The sequence below is a fragment of the Myotis myotis genome, unplaced genomic scaffold (genome assembly GCF_014108235.1).
Source record: "Myotis myotis isolate mMyoMyo1 unplaced genomic scaffold, mMyoMyo1.p scaffold_m19_p_18, whole genome shotgun sequence".
Classification (NCBI taxonomy): Eukaryota; Metazoa; Chordata; class Mammalia; order Chiroptera; family Vespertilionidae; genus Myotis; species Myotis myotis.
Window position 1 is genome coordinate 5060937 of NW_023416322.1, and position 25936 is coordinate 5086872.

Below are 25936 nucleotides of genomic sequence, written 5' to 3' on the forward strand. Positions count from 1 at the left end.
GGTATGGGGGGAATTGAGGAGAGGCAGTTAAACTTGAAGAGGAAAGTTAAGGACCTGGGATTTAGTTAAAATAGAAGGCTAGGCCCTGGCAGGTGCTCAGTGGTTAGAGCATCAGCCCGTGCACCCAAAGGTCGTGGGTTAGATTCCTGTTAAGGACACATACCGTGGTTGCAGGCTGGATCCCAGCCCTGGTAGGGGCACCTGTGGGAAGCAACCCTTCCATGCGTCTTTCTCACAACGTTTCTCTCCCCCTGACCCCCGCCTCCCTTCCACTCTATGTAAAAGCAATGGAAAAATATCCTTGGGTGGGGTTTAAGAAAAAAAATAGAAGGCTAGATTAACAAGGGAGCAGGTTATTTGAATAATAGTGTGGTAGGCAGACAAGTAAGCAGAGCAGGGCAATGGGCCAGGTACAGAATAAGGTCACTAGGGTGGAAACCCCCAGGTGCTTAGCAATGGACAACTGTAGGGTGGGACCTTGCCCCCAGAGCGACCTTTCCTCCCCTAGCACATTGCTGGTCAGGCAGTTTGGACCCCCAGACCTTTCCTCCTTAGAGATAACATTTAGGCCTCAGTTGTATTTCAGCTCCAGGCCCAGAAAATCAGCAAAACCAGAGAAATAATGCCACGGCTGGCCTCAGGACCAGCTGCATTGGCTAATGATCCCCGACCCTGGTACAGACCAATCAATCAGTGAAGACCTAGAGTCTAGGTCAGCTGTGGGCAAACTACGGCCCGTGGGCCGGATCCGGCCCGTTTGAAATGAATAAAACTAAAAAAAAAAAAAAGACCGTACCCTTTTATGTAATGATGTTTACTTTGAATTTATATTAGTTCACACAAACACTCCATCCATGCTTTTGTTCCGGCCCTCCGGTCCAGTTTAAGAACCCATTGTGGCCCTCGAGTCAAAAAGTTTGCCCACCCCTGGTCTAGGTCCTAGACCCAGGAGGAACACACCTGCAAAGCTACTGAATATTCCCTTAAGATCTTCCCCTGGGACCTCCCCTAAAATCTCCACCCTTAAAACCCGGAAACTGGAGGGCCCAGCGGGCTCTTCCTCCCAGAGCAAGCCTGCGCCAATACCTTTACCTTTCCTTTCCCCTTCCCCTTTTCCCCGTTCCGACCCCCCACCCATAGCTTCCTCACTCCCAAGCTCCAACCGCCCTTCCTTTACCTCTATAACTTTCCTAAGCTCATTTCTTCTAGGAATTACTTCTACCTCTGTGATTTAACAAGTAAATGTTCTCTTATGTTGGGCTTGGCTCTGAATGCTTTCCTAGCCAGAACCCAAGTACCGAGGTTGCTGAACCCAGGTTTGCTCGGACCCCACAGGTCAGATACCCGGTGGCAGTTCCAGCCGCCTACAACAATAGTGTAAGAAACAGCTTGATGGCAAAGATATTTAACATGTTTCAGTGAGTACTTCTCTATTTCTACCAAGGAAAAGGAATGTACGTAATAAACTTGAAAAAGTTTTCAACAGTCTGTTTCTTTATATAAAGAGAAAAAAATACTTGAAAAATGTCTATTATGGTATGCTAGCAAATGCTTATAAATTGGCTGTCTGGGGAGAGGGGAGGGGAAGGAGGCCCTGATTTGTAGTGTTTATCAATTTCCTTGGTGTAAATACATTCCCCCCCCCCCCCAGAAAAAAAAGACTGGATTTTATTCATGCAAGTATATATAGAGTGTTTATTTATGTGTCAGACATTATACAGAGCATTCACCACTTCTGAAAACACTGCAATGCCATATTCTATATTGGTACTTAAAAATAAAAGTTGTTAAATTAGTATCACATGTGTAAACAATAAAATAACGGTCTATTCCCAATGACAGGGAGAAATAATGTCCTCATGAAATTTGCAAAGAGAGAAAACTGGCTAAGCCTTTGGGGAAGGGGTGCGGAAAAAGAACCACAAGAACCAACGGAGACCACTTTTACCTCAAGAGACACACATAAGTGGCACAACCGCACCCCACACTCACCCCAATGATATAAAGTCCACGAACTACAATTAAATGGCTTTCATTTTCAGAATCACACCACCAATCCGGGCATTGTGGTGAGCTTATCGAGGAAACACACATCCTGATTCGTCAGAAACCAAAAGTGAAAAAGCAAAGCAAATACCAAAGTCCATGTAATCATTCCCAGGCCTTATAATTTTCTATTTAGAAACCATTTAACACTGTATTAGTTCAGAAGTTTAAAATGCTTTTGTAAAAAATATTTCAGATGTACCCTACAATCGATGCCAAATAAGTAAATAACTACCACGTACTTTAAGAAAAAAGGTGAGTGGCCATGCAGCCATTTTATTGCTCAAGCCTAGACAGGCTTCCAAGGCTGTTTCTTGCCTTTACCACATGACATGGTTTCAGGGATTCCAATATCCTTGGTAATTAAAGCCATCGATATCTTTTGGGTTTCTACTCCCCCTTAAAGTCCCTCAGCATCCCCCCTTGCCTTAAAATTCCTTACTTAGTATTTTAAAATGATAGGGCTAATCACAGAGAAGGGATAATAAAACACAATATTGTTCTGACAAATGTTACAAAGCTTAAGAACATGTACAAGGTGCCCCTCTAGACTGTGGATGAAAAGGGGCCACATACTAAACCTGACCCGCTCAGGGGAGGCCTGTGTGGCGGCCTTACAAATACAGAGACCTAAAGTAACCACGTAAGGTGGTCTGAAATGAAAACTTTCTAACTACAAGCAGTTATGGCAGGTAGTCAAGTCCTAGGCTAGAATCTTCCCAGACAAAAGTCAGCGTTACTTAATTAAGCCTGTCTATTGTCCTTTGGTAGACAGGGTAACTTCCCTTTCTCCATACCCCTCAGGGCACAACCAGTGACCACAAATTCTCACTGTTATTTTTATTGTGTTAATTGTTGACTGTTAACCCTCCTGTAACCACCTACGTAAAAGATGTACATGTCTATCATTTTGCTTTTTATCTAATTCCAGAGGTTTCCCATTTTGCTTTCTCCCACCTCCCTCATCTACCACCAATAGATTTCACGTAACCTACTTATACCTTCTCTCTTGATTATAAATAAAATAAGATCAAAAACTGCCATTCTCTGGAGCATTTTCTCAATCCTTGAGATTTTGCTTCCTGGCAATTGTTGACAGTGGCTCAAATAAACTCACAATTCTCTACAGGTCTGAATATTTCTTACATTGACAAGATGAAATGTCTAGTAGCAAATGGGGCCCATTATCCAATATTTACATAAAAGGATTTCCTCATTAGTTTTCATTGTACACTACTTACCACTGCAATTTCTAAGTATTCAAATCTGCAACTGTTTATGAACTTTGTAGAAGGAAATATCATGCTGCCTCTGAGAGAATGATTGTAAGAGAAAGATTTCTTCAACCATTTAAAACACTAATCTTTGCATTGTAGTAATTGCTACTAATAGCACCTGCACAGGACAATCTCTACTCTACAAAGGCACAAATTAAAGAATTACTAAGTCAACTAACAGGATCCATAGAATTCATAGTCCCCTGCTGGAAAAGACTCATCTGCAGTTACCCACGATCCTCATTTATAACCGTGCTTTGTATATAGGCCTAAAAAAAACCAGGTTACTATTTAAAAACTTAGAAAGGTAAACCCATAATTGCCACCCAAAAGCAAATATGCTCTTTATGTAACACATGCAGAGCCTAAATGCTGGAAATAAGTATTTGATGCAATTATAACAGCACAAATAAAAAGCTACCCAAATTAGCATGCCATCCACACATAATTGCTAATTTTGCTATCATGCTGGTTTTATACTAGTTGGTATTGTGTTATTTAAAACCAAGATTATTAGATTAACATTTAAGTGCTAATAACAAACTAGATCCCATGCCATTTACTGTCCCAGAAGCTCCAACTCATTCATATATAAAATCACCAATCACTGATAAAGTTAAACTAGGAGTACATACTGTAAAATATGTAGGTTTTCCTGGTTGTGGAAGGGACCTTCAAGCTTAGATTCTGCCAAGAGCAACAGTAAAGGAATTATTTACTGCCATTAAAATCCCCCAAATCAAGATTAAAAGCTTCAGATTACAGATTTTTATCGTCAGTACTTCCACTGCCTAACTAAGGTTTAACTACACAGTCATAAAAAAAAATAAATGTGCCACTATATTTAGCCAAAAAGGCCATCATATCAATGCTATTCTACTGCTTATTAAGTTTTTATAGCTTTATTCATACTAATCAAGAAGTAATATACTACTATAATACAGTCACTTTCAAATATTTCAAGCCCCAGATGGTTTGACTCAGTGGATAGTGTCAGCCTGTGGACAGAAGGGTCCCGGATTTGATTCCCGTCAAGGGCATAGGCCCGGGTTGCAGGCTTGATCCCCCACTGGGGGCATGCAGGAGGCAGACGATCAATGATTCTCACTCATCATTGATGTTTCTATCTCTCTCTCCCTTTCCCTTCCTCTATGAAATAAATAAAATACATTTAAAAAATTTCAAGCATTACAATGGGAGCCAATTTCAAGTATTACAAACTATTACTATTACAGTAGGAAGATGGCATACAGTTGGTGGCAATAATTCCAATAAGAATAAGGACCCAAAGCTTCCTCAAGGCAAAATAACAACTCAGTTTCCTTGCTAGAAAACAGCCTATTTATTTTATATCTTTGTCAGATGTTACTCCCAAGCCCACCAAGGAGGTAACAACAGCTTACCTTCAAACAACAGTGATCACTAAAAAGTAATCAATAATCTAAGAGACCTCTAAAGTCTCGGAAAATAAACCAGAAAATTTACCAGATACTGTTATGGCTATAGGTTTCCAAAGCAAGTCACACACAATCAGAAATAAAACATTTCATCACACCCACTATCACATCAGTTGCCAAATCTTCCCATTTTTCTTCTCCTTTCCCTCTGCCACTTTTCTCCCCCTCCAAATCCACCCACCTTCCTCTCAGCAGACAGTGTAAGTTACAAAACAAATTTCTTTCTATTCATTCAGACAATGCTGAGAGAAAGTAATTTTGATAACAGAATGCCTGATTTATTCATAAGCTTGTACAATACCTGGAATCATCTGTCACTTCTTCAATAAAGCCTGATTCACATCTGGGACAAATATATTCCTATAAAATAAAAAAAATAAATTGTCTCATTAAGAGCTAAATAACATGCAGTACACAAGCTGATCTGTTTGAAATGTTGTATGTGCTTGCTCATTTCCAGGATAGTTTTTTCTATGATACTCTAGCAAATGACAAATTCCATAAGAAGCTTGCAAAATAGCCTCATAAGTGATTATCAAGGACAGCTGAAGAGAGGATGTCAAAATTTATTTCTTTTTCTTAATATGGGTTAATTTTTATTTTAATGGGAATGAATTCATTATCTAACTTTCTCTTCAAATCTAATGAAAAAGCTCCATTAGCGATAGCAGAGCAGTAAAAGATTGTAATATTGATGGATACAGAAATTGCTATTTTTTACTATGTTCATATAAAAAACATAAACTGAACCACAGCATAAATCAATCTGTAAACAAGGAATTTACAATGAAGTTTTGCAATATTTCTAATCTATTTTTTATAACAATGATTCCAAATAAAACTTAATACTCAGATCCCAATCAGTCAAAGAAATCTTGAAAAAGAACAAAGTAGGAGGTATCAAACTATACTACAAAGCTACAATAATCAAAACAGTATGGTACTGCCACAAAACAGAGATATAGATGAATGGAATAGAGAGCCCAGAAACAAAGCCTCGCTTACATGGTCAATTAACCTACAACAAAGGAGATAAGGATATAAAATGGGGTAAAGACATTCTCTTCAATAAGTGGTGTTGACAAAATTGGACAGATACAAGCAAAAAATAAAACTGGATCACTTTCTTACAGAATATACAAAATTAAACTCAAAATAGATTACAGACTTAAATGTCAGACCCGAGCCCTGGCCACTGAGGCTCAGTTGGTTGGCTGTCATGCCATGCACCAAAAGGTTGCCAGCTGGAGTCCCAGTGAGGGCACATGCCCAGGTTTAGGGCTCAATCCCCAGGGGGGGTTGACCAGGATGCAGCTAATCCATATTTTGCTCTCACATTGATGTTTCTATCGCTGTCTCTTCCTCTCTAAAAAAATCAATTTTATGAAATAGTTATTTTTAAAGTTAGACCTGAAATTATAAAACTTCTAGAAGAAAACATAGGCAAGTAAACTCTTTGACACTGCTTTTAGTATCTCTTTAGATATACCTCCTTGAATAAGGGAAATAAAATAAATAAATAGGACTACATCACACTAAAAACTTTGCACAGTGAAGGACACATACAAAAGGAAAAGACAATCTACTGAATGAATGGGAGAAAATTCACAATTGATACATTCAATAAGGGGTTAATATCTAAACTATATAAAGATCTACAACTTAACACTAAAAAACCTAAACAATTCAATTTAAAAATTGACAGAGGACATGACCAGACATTTCTCCCATTACAGATGGCTGACAGACATGAAAAGATGCTCAACATCACTGCCAATCATTAGGAAAATGCAGATCAAAACCACAATGAAATATCACCTTACACCTGTCAGAATGGCTATCATCAATAAATCAACAAATAACAAATGCTGGCAAGGTTGTAGAGAAAGGGGAACCCTTGCCTACACCAAGCATGTCAAACTCACGGCCCACAACAAATATTTTTGCAGCCCAGTCAATATAACGGTATGTAAGAAACATTTTAATAAAAATTTCATGCCGAAACCGGTTTGGCTCAGTGGATAGAGCGTCGGCCTGCGGACTGAAGGGTCCCAGGTTCAATTCCGGTCAGGGGCATGTGCCTGGGTTGCGGGCATATCCCCAGTGGGAGATGCGCAGGAGGCAGCTGATCGATGTTTCTCTCTCGTCGATGTTTCTAGCTCTCTGTCTCTCTCCCTTCCTCTCTGTAAAAAATCAATAAAATATATTTAAAAAAAAAAATTTCATAACTTAATTTTTACAATATCCTGTTATACATAATCCTATCTAATAAAGAGGGAATATGCTAATTGACCCTCATGCTGTCACAAAGATGGTGGTGCCCACAGCCAATAAGGAGGGAATATGTTAACTGACTGCCCCACCCTCAAAGATAGTGGTGCCCACAGCCACAAGATGGCGGTGCCCAATACTATCAGCCCTACTGGGGCAGCAGGCGGGCCCGGACGCTGTGCGCATCTGCCTCCAGAGTCCTCCAGTCCCCTCAGCCCTCTAGCCCCCAGGGCCGGCCCAAGGCGCAGGCAAGCCTCACATGTCAGCTGCCCAGCCCCCCAGGGCTGGCCCAAGGTGCCGGTAACCATGGCCAGCTGAGGCTTGCGCTGCCGGCAGTGGCAGAGGTGTGATGGGGCGTTGCCTTCCTGATTGCTGAGTTGCCTCCTGCCCCTGAGGGCTCCCAGACTGTGAGAGGGGGCAGGCCGGCTGAGAGACACCCCCCGCCAAGTGCATGAATGCACCGGGCCTCTGGTTATTAATAACAAACTACAACGTTCGCTAATGACTGATTACTATAATTGTGTTGCATTCACTTCCCTTGCACACCTTAGGCGCAGGCACACCATTTCTCTCCACTAATACTAGCAGCGAATATTTTAGCAGCCGATTGCCACGTCATTAGTCTTGTACTGACTTGTTTGGTGTGCGCAAGAGGAAATATTTCACTTTCGGAGAACAAGAAAAATAAGTTTATTTGCGTTATGCTTATTAATTTGTGCAGTTATTCAGGGTCTGGTAAGTTAATGTTCAAGAAAAAATATTAATTTTTATTAAAAGGTTCTATTATTTTATGTTAACGATGACTCATTTATTTCAGCCCTTTGTATTCAGCATGTCTCTATCGAAATAAACCTACATTTCTATGAAAATTGAAGCTTTTGTTTTTTGCAGCCCACATAAACTTAAACCTTGTTTATTTGGCCCGTGTTAGCCTTTGAGTTTGACATGCTTGGCCTACACTGTCAATGTAATTGCAAATTAGTGCAGCCAACTTAAACACTTAAAAATTGAGCTGCTGCCCTGACCGGTTTGGCCCAGTGGATGGAGAGTTGGCCTGTGGACTGGGGGGTCCTGGGTTCGATTCCGGTCAGGGGCATGTGCCTTGGTTGCGGGCGCATCCCCGGTGGGGGGTGTGCAGGAGGCAGCTGATCGATGTGTCTAACTCTCTATCTCTCTGCTTTCCTCTCTGTAAAAAAATCAATATATATTTAAAAAAAAAAAAAAATGAGCTGCTAAAGAAACCTTGCTCTAGGACAGTGATGGCGAACCTGTTGAGCTCGGCATGCCAGCATTTTGAAAAACCCTAACTTAACTCTGGTGCCGTGTCACATACAGAAATTTTTTGATATTTGCAACCATAGTAAAACAAAGATTTATATTTTTGATATTTATTTTATACTAGAGGCGCGGTGCACAAAAATTTGTGCACTCGGGGGAAGGGGGGGGGTCCCTCAGCCCGGCCTGTGCCCTCTCGCAGTCTGGGACCCCTCGGGAGATAACGACCTGCTGGCTTAGGCCTGCTCCCGGGTGGCAGAAGGCAGGCCCAATCCCTAGGTGCAGCCCCTGGTCGGGCTCAGAGCAGGGCCGATTGGGGAGTTGGGGCACCATGCACAGAGCAGGGTGATCGGGAGGTTGTGATGCCACCCTCAGTCACGCTCAGGGTAGGGCAACTGGGGGGTTGGGGCACCGTCCCCTGTCACACTCAAGGCAGGGTCGATGGGGAGGTTGCGGCGCCACCCCGTCACGCACAGAGCAGGGCCAATCAGGGGGTTGGGGCACTGCCCCCTGTCACTCACAGAGCAGGGCCCATCAGGGGGGTTGGGGCTCTGTACCCTGTCACGCACAGAGCAGGGCCAATCAGGGGGTTGGGGCGCTGCCCCCTGTCACGCACAGAGTAGGGCCAATAAGGGGGTTGGGGCGCCGCCCTCTATCACCCACAGAGCAGGGCCGATCAGGGGGTTGGGGCGCCGCCACTCTCACACTCAGGGCAGGGCCAATGGGGAGGTTATGGCTCTACCCCGTCACACACAGAGAAGGGCCCGTGGGGGGAGGGGGCAGGGGGGGGGTTGGGGCGCCGCACCCTGTCACACACAGAGCAGGGCTGATCAGGGGGTTGGGGCACCGCGCCCTGTCACACACAGAGCCGCAGGGCGATCAGGGGGTTGGGGAGCTACCCCCTATTAGGCACAGAGCAGGGCTGATCAGGGGGTTGGGGCGCCTTCCCCTGTCACGAACAGAGCAGGGTGGATAGGGAGGTTGAGGCCCCACCCCCTGTCACACACAGAGCCACAGGGCGATCAGGGGGTTTGGGCGCTGCCCCCTGTCATGCTGATCCCGGTGCCGGGAGGCCTCGCGGCTCCGCTGATCCCGGTGCTGGGAGGCATATTACCCTTCTACTATATAGGGTAGAGGCCTGGTGCACGGGTTGGTGCCAGCTGGTTTGCCCTGAAGGGTGTCCTGGATCAGGGTGGAGGTCCCCACCGGGGTGCCTGGCCAACCTGGGTGAGGGGATGATGGCTGTTTGCAGCTGGTCACACACCCTTCAGGGTGGGGGTTCCCACTGGGGTGCCTGGCCAGTCTGGGTGAGGGGCTGAGGGCTGTTTTCAGGCTGGGGTCACTAAAGCTCTCAACCGCTCCTTTTTTTCTTTTTTTTTCTTTTTATTTTGGGCCAGCTTTAGCTTTGAGGCTTGGCTCCAGCTCTTAGGCCTCTGCTGCTGAAAGTAGGTTTCTGGCCTTTGCTTACAATGTTGCGATCCTGCTGGCTGAAGCCCGGCGGACTAAAGCAGGTTTCTGGGGTTTTGTTTAGCTTCTATATTTGTTACATAGTTGCTTAGAGTTGCAGCTCAGAGGCCTGCAGCGTCAGGCGGGGAACGTTGGAGTCCTCTGTCACTGAAGCAAGCATGCCTCATATTAGTTTCAAGCTGCCTGGCTGCCGGCCGCCATCTTGGCTGGCAGTTAATTTGCATATTGCCCTGATTACCCAATGGGAAGGGTAGCGGTCGTACACCAATTACCATGTTTCTCTTTTATTAGATAGGATATTTAAATGCCATTTAACAAAGAAAAATCAACCAAAAAAATGAGTTTGCGTGTCTCCTCTGACACGCGTGTCATAGGTTCGCCATCACTGCTCTAGGAGAAACCAAGATGGCGGCATAGGTAAACACCGGAAACTGCTGCCTCGCACAACCACTTCAAAAATACAACTAAAAGACAAAACGGACATTATCCAGAACCACAGGAAGGCTGGCTGAGTGGAAATACTACAACTAGAAGGAAAGAGAAAAGCACAGTGAGACTCAGAAGAGCTGCGGAAGTAAAGTGCAGAGGTACGGAGGCGCATGTGCAAAGGGCTGGCAACTGAGGACGCGGTTGTTTTTTTTCAATCAAGAGGGAGACACAAGCTCCCGATGGCCCTGACTCCAGTTCCGGGCGAGTCTCTGGGGACCCAGACTCACACGGGGAGAAACTGGACTGTCTGGCAGTGGGCAGAACTCGGAACTCGAGGGCGGCTTTCTCTCAAAGGTGCTTGCAGCGATTACCCTGAGACACTGAGACGCGGGGCCTCTTATAGGGCAGGGCTGAGGATCAGCCATAGCTGTTTGCTCCACCCTGTCGATTCCCTGAGACCCCACCCCACCCAAGCTGTGGGCAGAGGCTTTTGCATATGAATGGTCTGGCCCTTTGCAATCTAAAATTACCTAACAAACTGCAGCTGGGTCAGAGAGGCCCAGAACTTCCAAAAGAAGGCCCAAGGCCCCACAGCAGCTTGCACTGCTTCACAGCTGGGCCTCATTTGGGCACCTCCAAACCCCAAACAAAGAAGAAGAATCTGCAGGTCTCTCCATAGCTCCTGGTGGGTAGCCTCAGGCAGAGGCTAAATTAGCACCTCCTTAGAGATCCAAGTGCCAGTGTGCCCAGTCGTCAGAGTGAGACCATCCAGATTACAACGCCTCAGATCTATAATGGACACACTCAGGGGGCAGACTCAGTGAGCATCAAAGCCCCAATGAAGCAAGTCTTGCCCCAGAAGGTTGTCTCCAGCACAGAAGATCTCCCACTGTAGACAGAGCTGCTTCTCACAGCCAACTGGCCTGGAGGTCAATTCCTCCCAGTGATACCTACAACAATCAAGGCTTAACTACAACAAGACTGTGCACAAAGCCCACAAAGGGGTGCACCAAGAGTGTCCACCTCAGGTAACTGGGGAGGCTGAGCCACTGGGCCCTATAGGACACCTAGCACAGAAAGCCAATCTATCAACACAGGGAAGCATAAAAAATGTGGAGACAAAGAAACAGGTCACAAATGACAGAAATGGAGGAAAGCAAACTACCGGATATAGAGTTCAAAACCACACTTATAAGGTTTTTCAAGAATTTTCTAGAAACCGCCAATAAATTTAGCGAGACTCTCAATAAATTTAGTGAGACCCTCAAGGTTATGAAAAAGGACCAACTAGAAATTAAGTATACACTGACTAAAATAAAGAATATTATACAGAGTTCCAACAGCAGACTAGAGGATCGCAAGAATCAAGTCAGAGACTTGAAATACGAAGAAGCAAAAAACACCCAACCGGAAAAACAAAATGAAAAAAGAATCCAAAAATATGAAGATAGTGTAAGGAGCCTCTGGGACAACTTCAAGCTTACCAACATCCAAATTATGGGGGTGCCAGAAGAAGAGAGAGAGCAAGATATTGAAAACCTATTTGAAGAAATGATGACAGAAAACTTCCCCTACCTGGTGAAAGAAATAGACTTACAAGTCCAGGAAGTGCAGAGAACCCCAAACAAAAGGAATCCAAAGAGGACCACACCAAGACACATCATAACTAAAATGCCAAGAGCAAAAGATAAAGAGAGAATCTTAAAAACAGCAAGAGAAAGAAACTCAGTTACCTACAAGGGAGTACCCATACAACTGTCAGCTGATTTCTCAACAGAAACTTTGCAGGCCAGAAGGGAGTGGCAAGAAATATTCAAAGTGATGAATACCAAGAACCTACAACCAAGATTACTTTATCCAGCAAAGCTATCATTCAGAATTGAAGGTCAGATAAAGAGCTTCACAGATAAGGAAAAGCTAAAGGAGTTCATCACCACCAAACCAGGATTATATGAAATGCTGAAAGGTATCCTTTAAGAAGAGGAAGAGAAAGAAAAAGGTAAAGATACAAATTATGAACAACAAATATGCATCTATCAAGTGAATCTAAGAATCAAGTGAATAAATAATCTGATGAACAGAATGAACTGTTGATTATAATAGAATCAGGGACATAGAAAGGGAATGGACTGACTATTCCTGGGGGGGAAAGGGGTGTGGGAGATGCGGGAAGAGACTGGACAAAAATCGTGCACCTATAGATGAGGACAGTGGGTGGGGAGTGAGGGCAGAGGGTGGGGCGGGAACTGGGAGGAGGGGAGTTATGGGGGGAAAAAAAGAGGAACAAATGTAATAATCTGAACAATAAAGATTTAATTAAAAAAAAATTAAAAAAATAATAAAATAGTATAATACCAAAAACAAACAAACAAACAAACAAAAAAACAAGTGAATCTAAGAATCAAGTGAATAAATAATCTGATGAACAGAATGAACTGGTGATTATAATAGAATCAGGAGCATAGAAAGGGAGTGGACTGACTATTCTGGGGGGGGGGGCAGGGCAAGGGGTGTAGGGGGTGTGGGAAGAGACTGGACAAAAATCGTACTCCTATGGATGAGGACAGTGGGGGGGGAGTGAGGGCAGAGGGTGGGGGGGGAACCAGGTGGAGGGGAGCTATGGGGGGAAAAAAGAGGAAAAGTGAAGGGGGAAAGAAGGGGCATTTTAATGCCTCTTCTCCCCAACCACAGTATACACAGCGTAAATCACCCTGGAACTGCGAAGGCAGGAGCGGGGAGGGAGAAGGAAAGAAGGAAGAACCAGTCTCACTAACAGAGAAGTCAGCCGTCTTGGGGAGGGAGGAGGGAAACGGGAGTTTTCATCTCATTGTTTAAATGGAGAAGCTAGCAGCCTCAGGGCTTGTCAAGACAAAATTGCCAGGTGCTTCTCATAAATTCTAGGAAAGCCATAGCAAAGTAAAAAGAGAAACTTTAAGAGTTCATCTGTACCAAGATATTCAGCAGAGGAATTTTTTTAATTTTTTTTTTTTTTTTTTTTTTTACTTTTAGAGAGAGAAAAGGAGTGATCAAGAGATAGAAACATCGATGAGAAACTTCAGGGACCGGCTGCCTCCTACAGCCCCCCTACTGGGGATCTAGCTCACAACACAGGCATGTGCCCTGACCAGGAATCGAACCGGTGACCTCTTGGTTTCTGGGTCGATGCTCAACCACTGAGCCACACCTGCTAGGCTCGGCAGAGCAATTTAAAACCTATAGATAGAAAGGTGTATAACACCTTGAACCCCCACCAGACTTGTTCCTCAGGTTAACTGAGAGGGCCTGTCCACACTATATAGGCCAGATATATTTTGATAAATTTGCTTGCCGTGCTTCTTTAATAAAGTGGCTTTATTAGAACACTGCTGTCACTCGTTTGAATTCATTCCTTACGAACCGAGAAGACAGCCCTCTCCCTGATTCAGGGGGCTGTCCGTAACACCTTTCTTGATGTCTGTGAGTTGCCTGTAACACATCAATAGATGAATGGATAGAGAGGGGTGTGTGTGTACACCAGTTTTGCCACTCTAAAGCTGCTATTTGGGATAGTTGTTTAAGATGTTTATTAAGAAACAAGACTCAAAAAGAACCTTTCACATACACACACACACACACACACACACACACACACACACACACCCCCAAAGATTCAGAGAGAGAAACCTGCTTCAGGAAGGAAATACTAGGATAGCACTTTGGCCTAATTTGAATTAAGTATGGTAAATAGAGGGACTCAGACCGGGGCCTGTTGGCTACATACCCCCTGTCCCAGTGTTTGAGTTGCCTAGCAAGAATTTTTCTGACATGTATGTTCCATTCTTCCTCCACTACCTACAAATGGTCCACTCTCCCTTCTGAAATCTAAGACCACCACCCCTTTCTCCTTTGTCCAAAATGTCTTATAAAGCCAGTGTTGCCTCACTAGTCTTTGGAAGTTTCATGCCTGTGTGAATTCCCCATGCACATGTATTAAAATTTGATTATCTCCTGTTAATCTGTCTCTATGAATCTGATTATTAGCCCAGACTAGAAGAACTTAGAAGGTGGAAGCAAGAAAAATAATATATTTTTTAGCCCCCACAATACACACCACACACACACACACACACACACACACTCTGCTGGAATTTTATTCAGCAATTAAAAATGAAATCTTGCCATTCAAAATAACATGAGTGGACCTACAGGGTATTGTGCTAAGTGAAATAAGTCAGACAAAGACAAATATCGTTAAGATCTCACTAAAAACATACCAAAACAAATGGGTAAACAGAACACACCCATGTAGAGAACAAGCTGATGTTACCAAAGGGAAGAGATAAGAGATGGAAATAAAAAAGTACAAGAAATATATAAAAATACACATTAATCCAAAGGTAAAACTATAAATCAAAATTTAGAGTGTAATAAACAATAAAAAGCACCTGACCTGTGTGGCTCAGCGGCAACCTATGAACCAAGAGGTAATGATTTGATTCCTGGTCAGGGCACATGTCTGGGTTGCAGGTTCAATGCCCAGTAAGGGGTGTGCAGGAGGCAGCCGATCAATGATTCTCTCTCATCACTGATGTTTCTCTCTCTCTCCCTCTCCCTTTCTCTCTGAAATAAATATACATTTTTAAATAAAAGAAAAAAATAAAAAGACAGCCTGACCGACATGGCTCAGTAGTTGAGTGTAGACCTACAAACCAGGAGATCATGGTTCAATTACCGGTCAGAGCACATGCCCAGGTTGCGGGCTCAAGGCAGCAGATCAATGATTCTCTCTTATCATTGATGTTTCTATCTCTCTCCCCCTCTCCCTTCCTCTCTGAAATCAATAAAAATATATAAAAAAATAAAAGGGCAAGTTTCCTGGTTTAAGCATTTTGAAATTAGTTTTCTAAACTCAAAAAATCTTAAGCAATTGTCCCTCCTGGCTATTAATCAGGAAGAAAACTAGTTTACAAATAAACAAAACATTAGGCCACAGTTTTAATATACAAAGACACCTATACAATTTAAATAGGCTTTGATGAGCTATGATTCATTTCCAGGCCATAACTGCTTTGGTATTTATGGTCTCACTCCCTAAGAATAGTAACATTCACAACCTTCATCATTTTGCTCCTTCATTCCAAGCCATGACTGAACACTGACATTATCAGGGAGTCTAAACAGAGGTGTATATAATCAACCAACCTTCTTTAGCTCATTGTGTAGCAAGGCAGAAAATGAGGTCATGGGACAAAGAGTTACTTGATATGAGCCTAATCAGATGGACAAGAAGCCAAATTTTCTAAGAAGAGGAAAAAAGGACTAAACTACAAGGATTATCAGAGAAAAAGTTAACCTCACACAACACCATACAGCCAGAAAAGATGACGTCAGTGTTCTGTTTGCTCGCAGTAAAGACAGCAAGGGAACAACCCAGTGGCATAGATGTAAAGTAGCAAATGATCCAAAAAATGCTTGCCTTTAGCTCTTGACAAGAAATTCTGCAATGTTCTAAATTAAATTAAAGCAGCTAGAGAGTGAGACAGAGGAACAGAACAGTCACCCTCCTGCTAATAGCCAATGACCAGCTAACAAAGCGCTGTTCATACCTGTTGGAGCTCCCTATTAACTTCCAGGGAGCTGTTTCTGAGGTCATCCAAGAGAGAATAGGTAGGCACCACAGAACCCCAGGGCCTCTGCTTCTTATTCATGTGGCAGGCATGGTAGCGCTTTCTACCTACTCACGTGCTGGTGGTTTAGACTTTGAACCCAGGCTTGGTATTCTCTTTTGGCTAGCATTTTGGCTTAATAAAACCTTTAAGAAAAACTTTCAGCTGTGAAAGTTCTTTATTTTTTTTTTAATATATTGTATTGATTTTTTACAGAGAGGAAGGGAGAGGGATAGAGAGTTAGAAACATCGATCAGCTGCCTCCTGCACACTTCCTACTGGGTATGTGCCCACAACCAAGGTTCATGCCCTTGACCGGAATCGAACCTGGGACCCTTGAGTCCGCAGGCCACCGCTCTATCCACTGAGCCACCGGTTAGGGTGAAAGTTCTTTACCACTCTGAAATTCATCTTCTTACCTTCAGCTAGGCTGATAGAATCTTCTTACATACACTGACAACACTCATTCATTCAGCAAATACAGTTAAACCTCAGTTTTTTGAAGATCTCCCATCTCAAACAATTCGGTTCTTGACCAAGTTGTTCACAGAAAAAATGTCTCGGTTATCAAACAAAACTTTGGTTCTCATTCCACAACCCTTTCATACCTGTATGATCAGTCACGCGTTTTTCAGGCGACAAAAGACAGAATGCACAAGTATGAGTCAATTCACTGCTATTGAGGAATATCAACCTGACAAATGTTGTCAACATCTGAGGAAATTGTGCTGTGAATATTTTTGTGTTTTTTTGCTTTTGTTCCTACTTATTATTATTTTTTTTTAATATATATTTTATTGATTTTTTACAGAAAGGAAGGGAGAGGGATAGAGAGTTAGAAACATCAATCAGCTGCCTCCTGCACACCCCTCACTGGGGATGTGCCCGCAACCAAGATACATGCCCTTGACCAGAATCGAACCCGGGACCCTTCAGTCCGCAGGCCGGAGCCCTATCCACTGAGCCAAACCGATCAGGGCCTACTTATTATTATTAAATACTTACAGTAAGTCACCATGGGGCTCTAAGAAGGTACGTGATAGCAACAAAATGAAAGGAAAGTTGTGAGACCAATGATGGAGCTCAGAAAAGAAATAATTGTAAAGTTAGATAAGTAGAGCTGTTCATGTGTATGATCTGGCCACCAAGTATAGCATGGCGAAATCTATGATTAGCAACATCCACAGTGCTGATGTTGCTAAGGATGTGGAAGTGCCCACAAAACAATGATCACAAGCAATTAAAAAGGTAGAAAACTGTTGATTTGGATCAATGGAGAGTAGTAAACCAGTGACATTTTGGAGGCGATGCTAATATGAAAAAGAGAAGATGCTGCGTCTGGCCTCCTGAAAGACCCCCTGGAATGAGTGCTGGAAGTGATTAGCTTAAGGCCAGTGCATGGTTCGATACATTTAAGAAAAGAAGTGGCATTTGTAGTGTAATGAGCATGGGGAGGCTGCCAATTCTAAAAAAGTAGCTGCTGATAACTTTGTGACAGAACTTCAAGAACACAAAGAGGCCGAGGGATCTGTTCCCCAACAAGAGTTCAACTGTGATGAAACAGGCCTCTTCGGGAAGAAAATGTCAAAGAGGACCCACATCACACAGAAGTCATTGCCAGGACACACGCCAACGAAGGATAGGCTGACGTTATTGTTGTGGGAATGCAACTGAGGACTTTAAATTGATGCCTCTACTTGTCTACTATTCTGAAAACCCATGTTTTCAAGAAAAATGTCATGAGAAACAACGTGACTGTGATGTGGAGGGCTAATACCAAAGCTTGGGTAATCAATTTTTTTATTGAGTAGATTCATGAAGTGTTTGCCCCAAGTGTGAAGAAATACCTCCGGGGAAAACAACTGCCACTCAGGGCACTTCTTGCCATGGACAAGGCTCCTGCCGGCCCACCACGCTGGAGACGGAGCTGGTGGAGGAGCACAGCCTTATCACCGTCCAGGTCCTGCCACCTAATACAATTCCTCTCATTCAGCCCATGGACCAGCAGGTCATTTCTAATTTAAGAAACTCTACACAAAGGAACTGTTTCAGAGGTGTTTTGAGGGGACCTCTGAAACAAATTTAACCCGAGTGAGGGGCATTTTAATATCCTCACTTGCTTGAGACTCACAGACAAGGCCTGGGGGAAGTGTCTCTCAGGACCACGCAATCGGCCTGGAAGAAACTGCGGCCTGAGTCTGGTGCTGAAAGAGCCTTGGAGGCTGTGAGGATGCGCCTGTCTGCAGTGGAGGAGACAGGAGACTGCGCCTCTGGCAAGTCCATGCACGGTGACGATGTGGAGCTGGAGGAGGACCCCAACCCTGAGCTGACCACAGAGGAGCTCCAAGACCTTCAGAGGGAGCGGCAACAGGTGGCAGCTGAGGGGTTCTCCTCAGAGGAGGGGGAGGGAAGGAAGGATATTCCTACTTCGCTAATCAAGGAAATGCTTGGGAAATGGGGAGAAATGCAATTTTATTGCGAAATATCAACCTGACAAGTAAGTAGCAAACCGTGCAATAAACTTGTTCATGACAGTGCAGTGTTTCACTTCAGGCAAGTCTTAAATCACAGGCAAAAGCAAACATCACGGGATAGGTTTTTAATGAGACAGAAGCCCAGTGAGCCTGAAGCAAGTCCTAGTGGAACAAAGTGATAGAAAAGAGAAAGAGCCCTAGAACAGCTACCTGATGTTTTCATGGAGGGGGACTCCCCTTCCAAACAGTAACAATCCCTCATCCCTCCGTCCCTCCTCCCCATACTCAGTTATCAATAGCTCTCAACATTACAGGTAAGTTCTAGTGTTTATGTAAATCTTCATTTTTTTACTGTACATGTCATTTCCTTTTGTTAAATTTTCATTTAAATGTCACATCCTTTTTGTTTTTAAAGTGTTTTATAGATTAAACAGTACTTTAAGCATGTACTATATATAAAGAAGGTTAAAGCAGGAAATCATTCAGGGTCTGGAAGCGATTAAATTCAACTTACATTATTTCTATTGGGAAAAAAATATTCAGTTTTCGAATAAATAGCTTCTCAAAAGATTGAAGTTCCACTGTACATTCTAAGCTCTACATTCTAAGCACTGTGCTGGTGGTTGGGGGAAAAAAATATCCTGGAATTAAGAGTCAATGAAATCACACACAAAGTGCATATTTTGATATAATCACACTTAGGGAAGTAAATGCATATAAAACAAACTTCTCTGAATATCCTGATCTTAAATTCTTAGCTTCTAAATAAGGACTGAGCAATGCTTCAGAACATCCTAAGAGATTAAAAGCAATAAATCTAAAGTTAAACAAAATTGGACTGGAAACATAGAGTAACAAACCAGCTATGTAATGTTGGGCAGGTCACTTCATCCATGAAATAGTACCTGGAACATAATAAATTTAAGTTTCCAACAAATTATAGATTCTAATAAACTCCTCTAAGCAATTTTAATGTGGAGCATTTATCAAGCCACATTCCACAAAATTTTTATTGATTAGTGATCTGTTCAGAAAATCCTATATAATAAAACCCTAATATGTAAATTGATCGAACAATGGAATGACCGGTTGCTATGACGCACACTGACCACCAGGAGCTGGCCCCCGGTGGTCAGTGCACTCCGAGGCAGCGTAAGGACCCCTCAGGGGATGTCCAACTGCTGGCTTAGGCTCAGTCCCTGCCGGCAAGTGGACATCCCCCAAAAGGGTCCCGGACTGTGAGAAGGCGCAGGCCAGGCTGAGAGACCCTACCCGCCCCCCAGTGCATGAATGTCGTGCACCAGGCCTCTAGTAAATAAATAAACAAATCTGGAAAAAGCTGGATTAAATAATATTAAGCATGTTGCTTTACTGAATGACTTTTTTAGAACTATTAATATGCTCTTCTGTGTCATAATAGGAAACTTTTGCTAACCAGACTTTTATATTCCACAAAGCAGTTCAATTTTAAAATAAAAAATTAGGAACCCACATAAAATTGTGAAATTTATTTTGCCAAGTAAAAATACATTTTTAAAATCGCAACCTATCAGCATCATTCCATGTTAAAGTATTAGTTTAAAATAAAAAAGGAATACAGAACAGGCCTTTTATCCTGGCCAATGTGGCTCACTTGGTTGGTGTTCTCATGTGTACCAAAAGGTTGCTGGTCCGATTCCCAGTCAGGGAACATGCCCAAGTTACAGGCTCAACCCCCAGGAGGGGGCCTGCTAGAGGCAGCCAGTGGATGTTCTGCTCTCACATCTATGTTTCTCTTTCTCTCTCCCTCTCCCTTCCTCTCTTTCTAAAAGTCAACAAAAACTATTTTTAAAAAAAGAACAGGCCTTTCAATTAAATAACAGACTTCTAAATAATTCAATGCTCTCCTTTCTACCATGTGCCCATTAGCAATCCCAGAACTTCTGATGTACATCATATACTAGTTACTTGGAATTCTAGTGTAAACCTTCTGTCAATGAGAGAAGAATTTTAAAAGTCTGATCTAATTCACTTCAGGGACATTCAAGTCAGGGAAGGTCACATACAAACTGGACTGATGAAAGTAGCCACTGACCATTCATTACCCAGTAAGAATATAGTGAGTTAGCTGAATAGACTTTAAGAATAAAAGAAACAAAGAGAGATATTTATAAAATAGTCCTGAAAAGGAAGTTATCCCAGGCCAAATTTACCTGTCACTGAATCCCAAGTCTTCTAAAAAATGATTTTAATTTATTTAATCAACATTACCAGCATTAAGAATGTATGCCCTACCCAGTTTGGCTCAGTGGATAGAGGGTTGGCCTGTGGACTGAAGGGTCCCAGTTTCAATTCCAGTCAAGGGCACATGCCAGGGTTGCGGGCTTTATCCCCAGTTGAGGGCATGCAGGAGGCAGCCGATCAATGATTCTCTCTCATCATTGATATGTCTATCTCTCCCTTTTCCTTTCTCTCTGAAATCAATAAAAATATTTTTTAAATGTATGACTTTGCATTATGATGTCCTCAACCATAATATTCTTAAGATTGTTCATTATAGTAAAAAAAGAGACTATAGTTTGTAACTCATAAAGGAGGTTCATTTCAAAAGTAAAATTTAAGTCCCAATAAGGATAATTCAGTGAACTACAGAACAAAATTCCCTTATACAAAATCCAAAAATATCCAAAACTAAACCACAGATAGTAATAAATATAACTGTCTAATTTTACAGAAAAGGAAAACTAAGGCCCTTGTAAGATTCAATAATTTATTTAAAGATTAAAACTTTTTCCCCTACAGTGCTATAACATTTATATATAATTAATAGAAAGGAAGGGCTGGTAACAGCTGCAAAATAAGGGCTCATGATTAGTTCCACAGCTGGCAGCCAGACTGTTTATTCTGAAAGCCCTTTCCTAACATTTTAAACATAGCTCGAACCTAAAATGGGCAAAAAGGCATTTGCTCTAATCTTGAGATAGCTATATTACTTTAATGTTTAAACACAAATTCAAAAGGAACAGAAAATACTTAAATACTAATTCCACTACTCATTTTCCCCAACATTTTATGAATCTCGTTACTTCCTCCCGAGCACAAAACAAGTACTAGCACAGCTCCTGGAATATAGTAGGTACCAATAGTTATTGCAAGAATACAAAGAGATTATTGATATTCCGTGATCTAGTGCCTATTACTAAAAGGTTATTATCAAGCATACAGATTTCAAAGTGCTCTACTTCCTGAAGAGTGGTTGTGTGTGTGCTCAACGAAAACATCCAGACTCCATTACACACAGGAAGAGACAGAGACATACCTCTGGATCCTTTGTAGGATGAAACAGACCTATGTTACACTGATAACCTGATTAAAAACCTTGGGAACTCTGAATCTGCTCATCTAGTATTATATATTACAACAGGATGCTACTGTAATATTAAAATAAGTCTCCCTCACTGAATCAGCACCTACACTTGGCACAGAATAATAAACCAATAATTTTAGTGATGAATAAAACCACATTGAAAAATTTAAGGAATTAAACACTGTCATAATTCTCACTTATTAATATTACTTTCAATTAATATTATGTAACAGAGTTAAGTAATCTAAAAAATGCAAATTAAGACTAGCAACGGCCAGGCCAGTTTGATTCAGTGGTGGAGCGTTGGCCTATGAACCTGGAGGTCACGGTTTGATTCTGGTCAGGACACATGCCTGGGATGCAAGCTCGATCCCAGTGGGGGACATGCAGGAGGCAGTCAACTGATGGTTCTCTCATCATGGATGTTTCTGTCTCTCTCCCCTTCTCCCTTCTTCTCTGAAATCAATAAAAAAATATTAAAAAAAAAAACAAGCAATGAAAGCTAATGTGCTGAATTTTCCTTTTACATGTATTAAACAAAAAGTAAACATACCATTATAGTTTCATACTACACAGGCAATCAAAATGTAATTTTTTCAAACCAACAAGTTCAAGGTATAAAATTTCCATTCCTCAACCTAACTTGTCTTTAACTAAAAAACATTAAATCCTCTAAACATTCAACAGTGAATATATGATAAGATCAGAACCTAATAACTGGCACTATAAATTACAATCGGGGAACCACAGCTTAATAAATGTGTCTGAGAATAAAGTACTTCAGACTATCCCTTAAATTACAGAAGAGTTAGCCCTGACCGGTGTGGCTCAGAGGTCAGAGTGTCAGGGCCAAGCACCGAAAGGTCGTGGACACGTACCTGGGTTGCAGATTCACTCCTGGGCCCGTCAGTGAAGGTGCCGGAGGCAACCAATCAAGTATATCTCTCACATCGATGTGTTTCTCTCTCCTCTATCTCTCCCTGCCCCACTCTCTCCGTCCCTCCCTGCCTTCCATTCCCTCTAAAAATCTATGGAAAAAATATCCTCAGGTGAGAATTAACAAACAAAAGGCTCCAACTCTGCAGTCCATTGCTGTGAGACAACCTTTTATTTTTTGTTTTATGAACACTAATACCCCCATGATTTTCAACATTTACAAAAGCAGAACGAAGCAAGAAGAAAAAACCTGCAAGTACAATTTCTTCATTCAACAAATACTTACTGAATGAATATTATGTACCAGGCACTGTTCTAAACACTCATGGAAAATGAAGTAGCAGTAAGAGTAGTGAGGAAGTGGGAAATTTAAATGCATACAGAAAAAAACGTCTACAGGAAAAGCAAACCAAGTTTAAAGGAAAAAGACTGAATCTTGCAATATGTGAAAAGTAAATAATAAAAGAAAAGAAGAACCACTAGTGGAAAATGTTTTCCTATAAGACTAGAAGGCGCCCTAACCAGTTTGGCTCAGGCTCAGTGGATAGAGCGTCGGCCTGCGAACTGAAAGGTCCCAGGTTCCATTCTGGTCAAGGGCGTATACCTTGGTTTCGGGCATATCCCCAGTAGGAGGTATGTAGGAGGCAGCTGATCGATGTTTCTCTCTCATAGCTGTTTCTAACTCTCTATCCCTCTCCCTTCCTCTCTGTAAAAAATCAATAAAGTATACTTTTTTTAAAAAGACTAGAAGGCATTCGCAATGAAGGCAGTACAATTACCTCAAGGAAATTTTGAACATCTATTGAAATGTTTTGATTGTCATACCTATAAAGAAATGCTACTGACATTTAATGTGCAGAGAAAGGAAAGCATAGGAAATTCCAGCACAAAGAAATGTCTCTATTCTTAAACTTCACATGGGCAGTTAAGTAGATAAAAATATCTTTATAATTATCAAAGCCTAAGACCTAACTCCATTCTACATATAAACACAGTGTCTTCTGCATAATTTTAATATGCACTAAACTAAATGTCCAAAAGAAACACTACTGAATAAAGTGAGAGAAAATTATACTTTATTTGTACCTTTACCAAGAATTATTCACCATTCTGATGGTTTGCCTCTCACAATATTTAAGTTGCAAATACCTTTAATAGCAGTCTACTTAGATAGCTGTTATGTCTACGCTTGGTGCCAATACAATATAGATATCTTCTCTTTACGGGCACCTGAATATTTACAGATTGAAAAGTATGTTATTTTGTTATAAATTATTTTCTTTTAATTTATTCTTTATCTTACAGTTAGATAATTTTTTTAAACCTTATTATCTATGAATTTCCTTTCATGAAAGGGATTATTTCAAAATACTTATTTTATAAAAAGAGGGCACTGGATCTGAAGGTTTGAGTACCATGAGGCTAGAAGATCAGCATCACTGTAGGACACCTGTAGGTCTCAGCTAAACCAGAAAAGAACAGAAAAGGGCATGTAACTATGGGATTATTTTTCTTTCTTTTAAGAAAGTCAATTCTAAGCATGGGGAAAAGTATTACTGGAAGATGGTTCTCTAGGTTTAATATCTACTCAAATTGCACATCAAAGAGAGCAACAGGAGATGAAGAACTTTCCTGGGACACTTGTGGAAATTATCAAGGAGAGAGATTACCTATGTCGACAGATTTGCAAGAAAAACAAAACTAACTGCCTATTTTGGGAAATAGGGCTGGACAACCCAACATATAAAAAAAAGTATCCCTAGTTTAAAAATCACCAGAGCCAACTAGCTACTATTTGACAACATTCCTCTGGATACATCTAAGGAACTGTGAACTGCTAACTGAATTTTAACAGATTTTTAAAATCTTTCAGAATCTAACCTACACTTCTGTATGTGAAACTATCAGAACTACCTCAAGTGTTTCTACCCTATTTCTGTACAACCAAGGATTACTCATTCCTACACTACCTTTCAATCAAAAATGATGTAAGTCCATTCTCTTCATGCTCATCATTCAAGCTTACAAAAAAGTCACCTTAGTATCACTTTATAGTGGGATATACCATGACAAACTGAGTCACATGACTCAGCACCAGTCACATGAAGAATTAGTATTAGAAGATTAATAACTTCACCCTCTCTACCCAAAGTTCAAAGAAACTAAAAGTTTAACCACAAAATCTCCTGGGAACATCTAAGACAGTGGTTCTCAACCTTCTGGCCCTTTAAATACAGTTCCTCATGTTGTGACCCAACCATAAAATTATTTTCGTTGCTACTTCATAACTGTAATGCTGCTACTGTTATGAATCATAATGTAAATATCTGATATGCAGGATGGTCTTAGGCGACCCCTGGGAAAGGGTCGTTTGACTGTCAAAGGGGTCGCGACCCACAGGTTGAGAACCGCTGATCTATGAGGTATAAGAGAAACACAGAAAGTAAAACTTGATAATGCTAAAATGAGCTATAAAAAAACTAAAAGTTAGGCTTGTTGCCTGCTTTTTGCTTTATTTTCAAACTAGAATGTCCAGCTGCCTTAGTAAGTTACATTCATGTTACCACCTCATATAATTCCAAAATAACAAAAAGTTGGATACTTTTCTTTCAGAAGTTACCCTACAATGTGTAAGTTGAGAGGAGTGATCCAAATCCTCTGGTCTCAGTAACCACAAGGAGATAAAGTGATCCCAACAGTTACTGCTATAAATGGAATAGCAGTCACTAACCCCTATTGTAAATAATCCCTCCCATCAGTGCTTTGGCTAAAATTGTATGGTTTCAATTATTTTACTGAAAATTCTCATCAGGATCCCAAAATCAGAAATCAAAGCTATATCAGAACCTTAAGCACCATTGACTTAAGACTTAATAAGGCAAAGACTATCCCTTTAACCTACTACACCAAGGTTCCTCAGCTTCAGCACTCCTGATATTTTGGGCTGATTAATTCTTTGTTGTCTCGGTAGTCCAGTGCATTGTAGCTCAGCAGCTCCCTGGCCTTACCTCCTCTGCCTGAATCACCCTCTACCCCCAACAGTTGATAACCAAAAATGTCTACAGACATTGTCAAATATGTACTGGAGAGCAAAACTGCCCTTGGCTGAGAACCAATGCTCTACTCTATTTCCTTTATTGCTCATTATTAAGCTGTAGAGAGATAAAAAAGAAATCACCATCCACAGGCTTCTTTAAAAAAAAAAATCACCTTTTTTATTTATTATTTTTGTTTGTTAACCCTCACCTGAGGATATTTTTTCCATTAATTTTTAGAGAGTAAGGGGGTGGGTGGGTGGGGAGAAAGAGAGTGG

The 25936-nt window shown here is 41.7% G+C and overlaps 1 protein-coding gene across 6 annotated transcripts in view; it reads right to left on the reverse strand.

Annotated features, from left to right (window-relative positions):
- The window catches only part of RNF115 (ring finger protein 115), a 71454-nt gene that overhangs the window by 37622 nt on the left and 7896 nt on the right, over positions 1-25936 (reverse strand). For 2 of the 6 annotated variants that reach the window (XM_036342532.1, XM_036342536.1), the window contains exons 1-2: positions 5082-5140; positions 3959-4010 (exon numbers count right to left, since the gene is read on the reverse strand). The exons of 2 other annotated variants lie outside the window; for them this stretch is intronic. In XM_036342532.1, the coding sequence (XP_036198425.1) occupies positions 3959-4010; positions 5082-5091 (62 nt within the window). In that variant the 5' untranslated portion in view covers positions 5092-5140. Of the gene's footprint in view, positions 1-3958; positions 4011-5081; positions 5141-25936 lie in introns of those variants that run through there. 2 more of the 6 variants (XM_036342531.1, XM_036342535.1) reach the window with 1 other exon arrangement.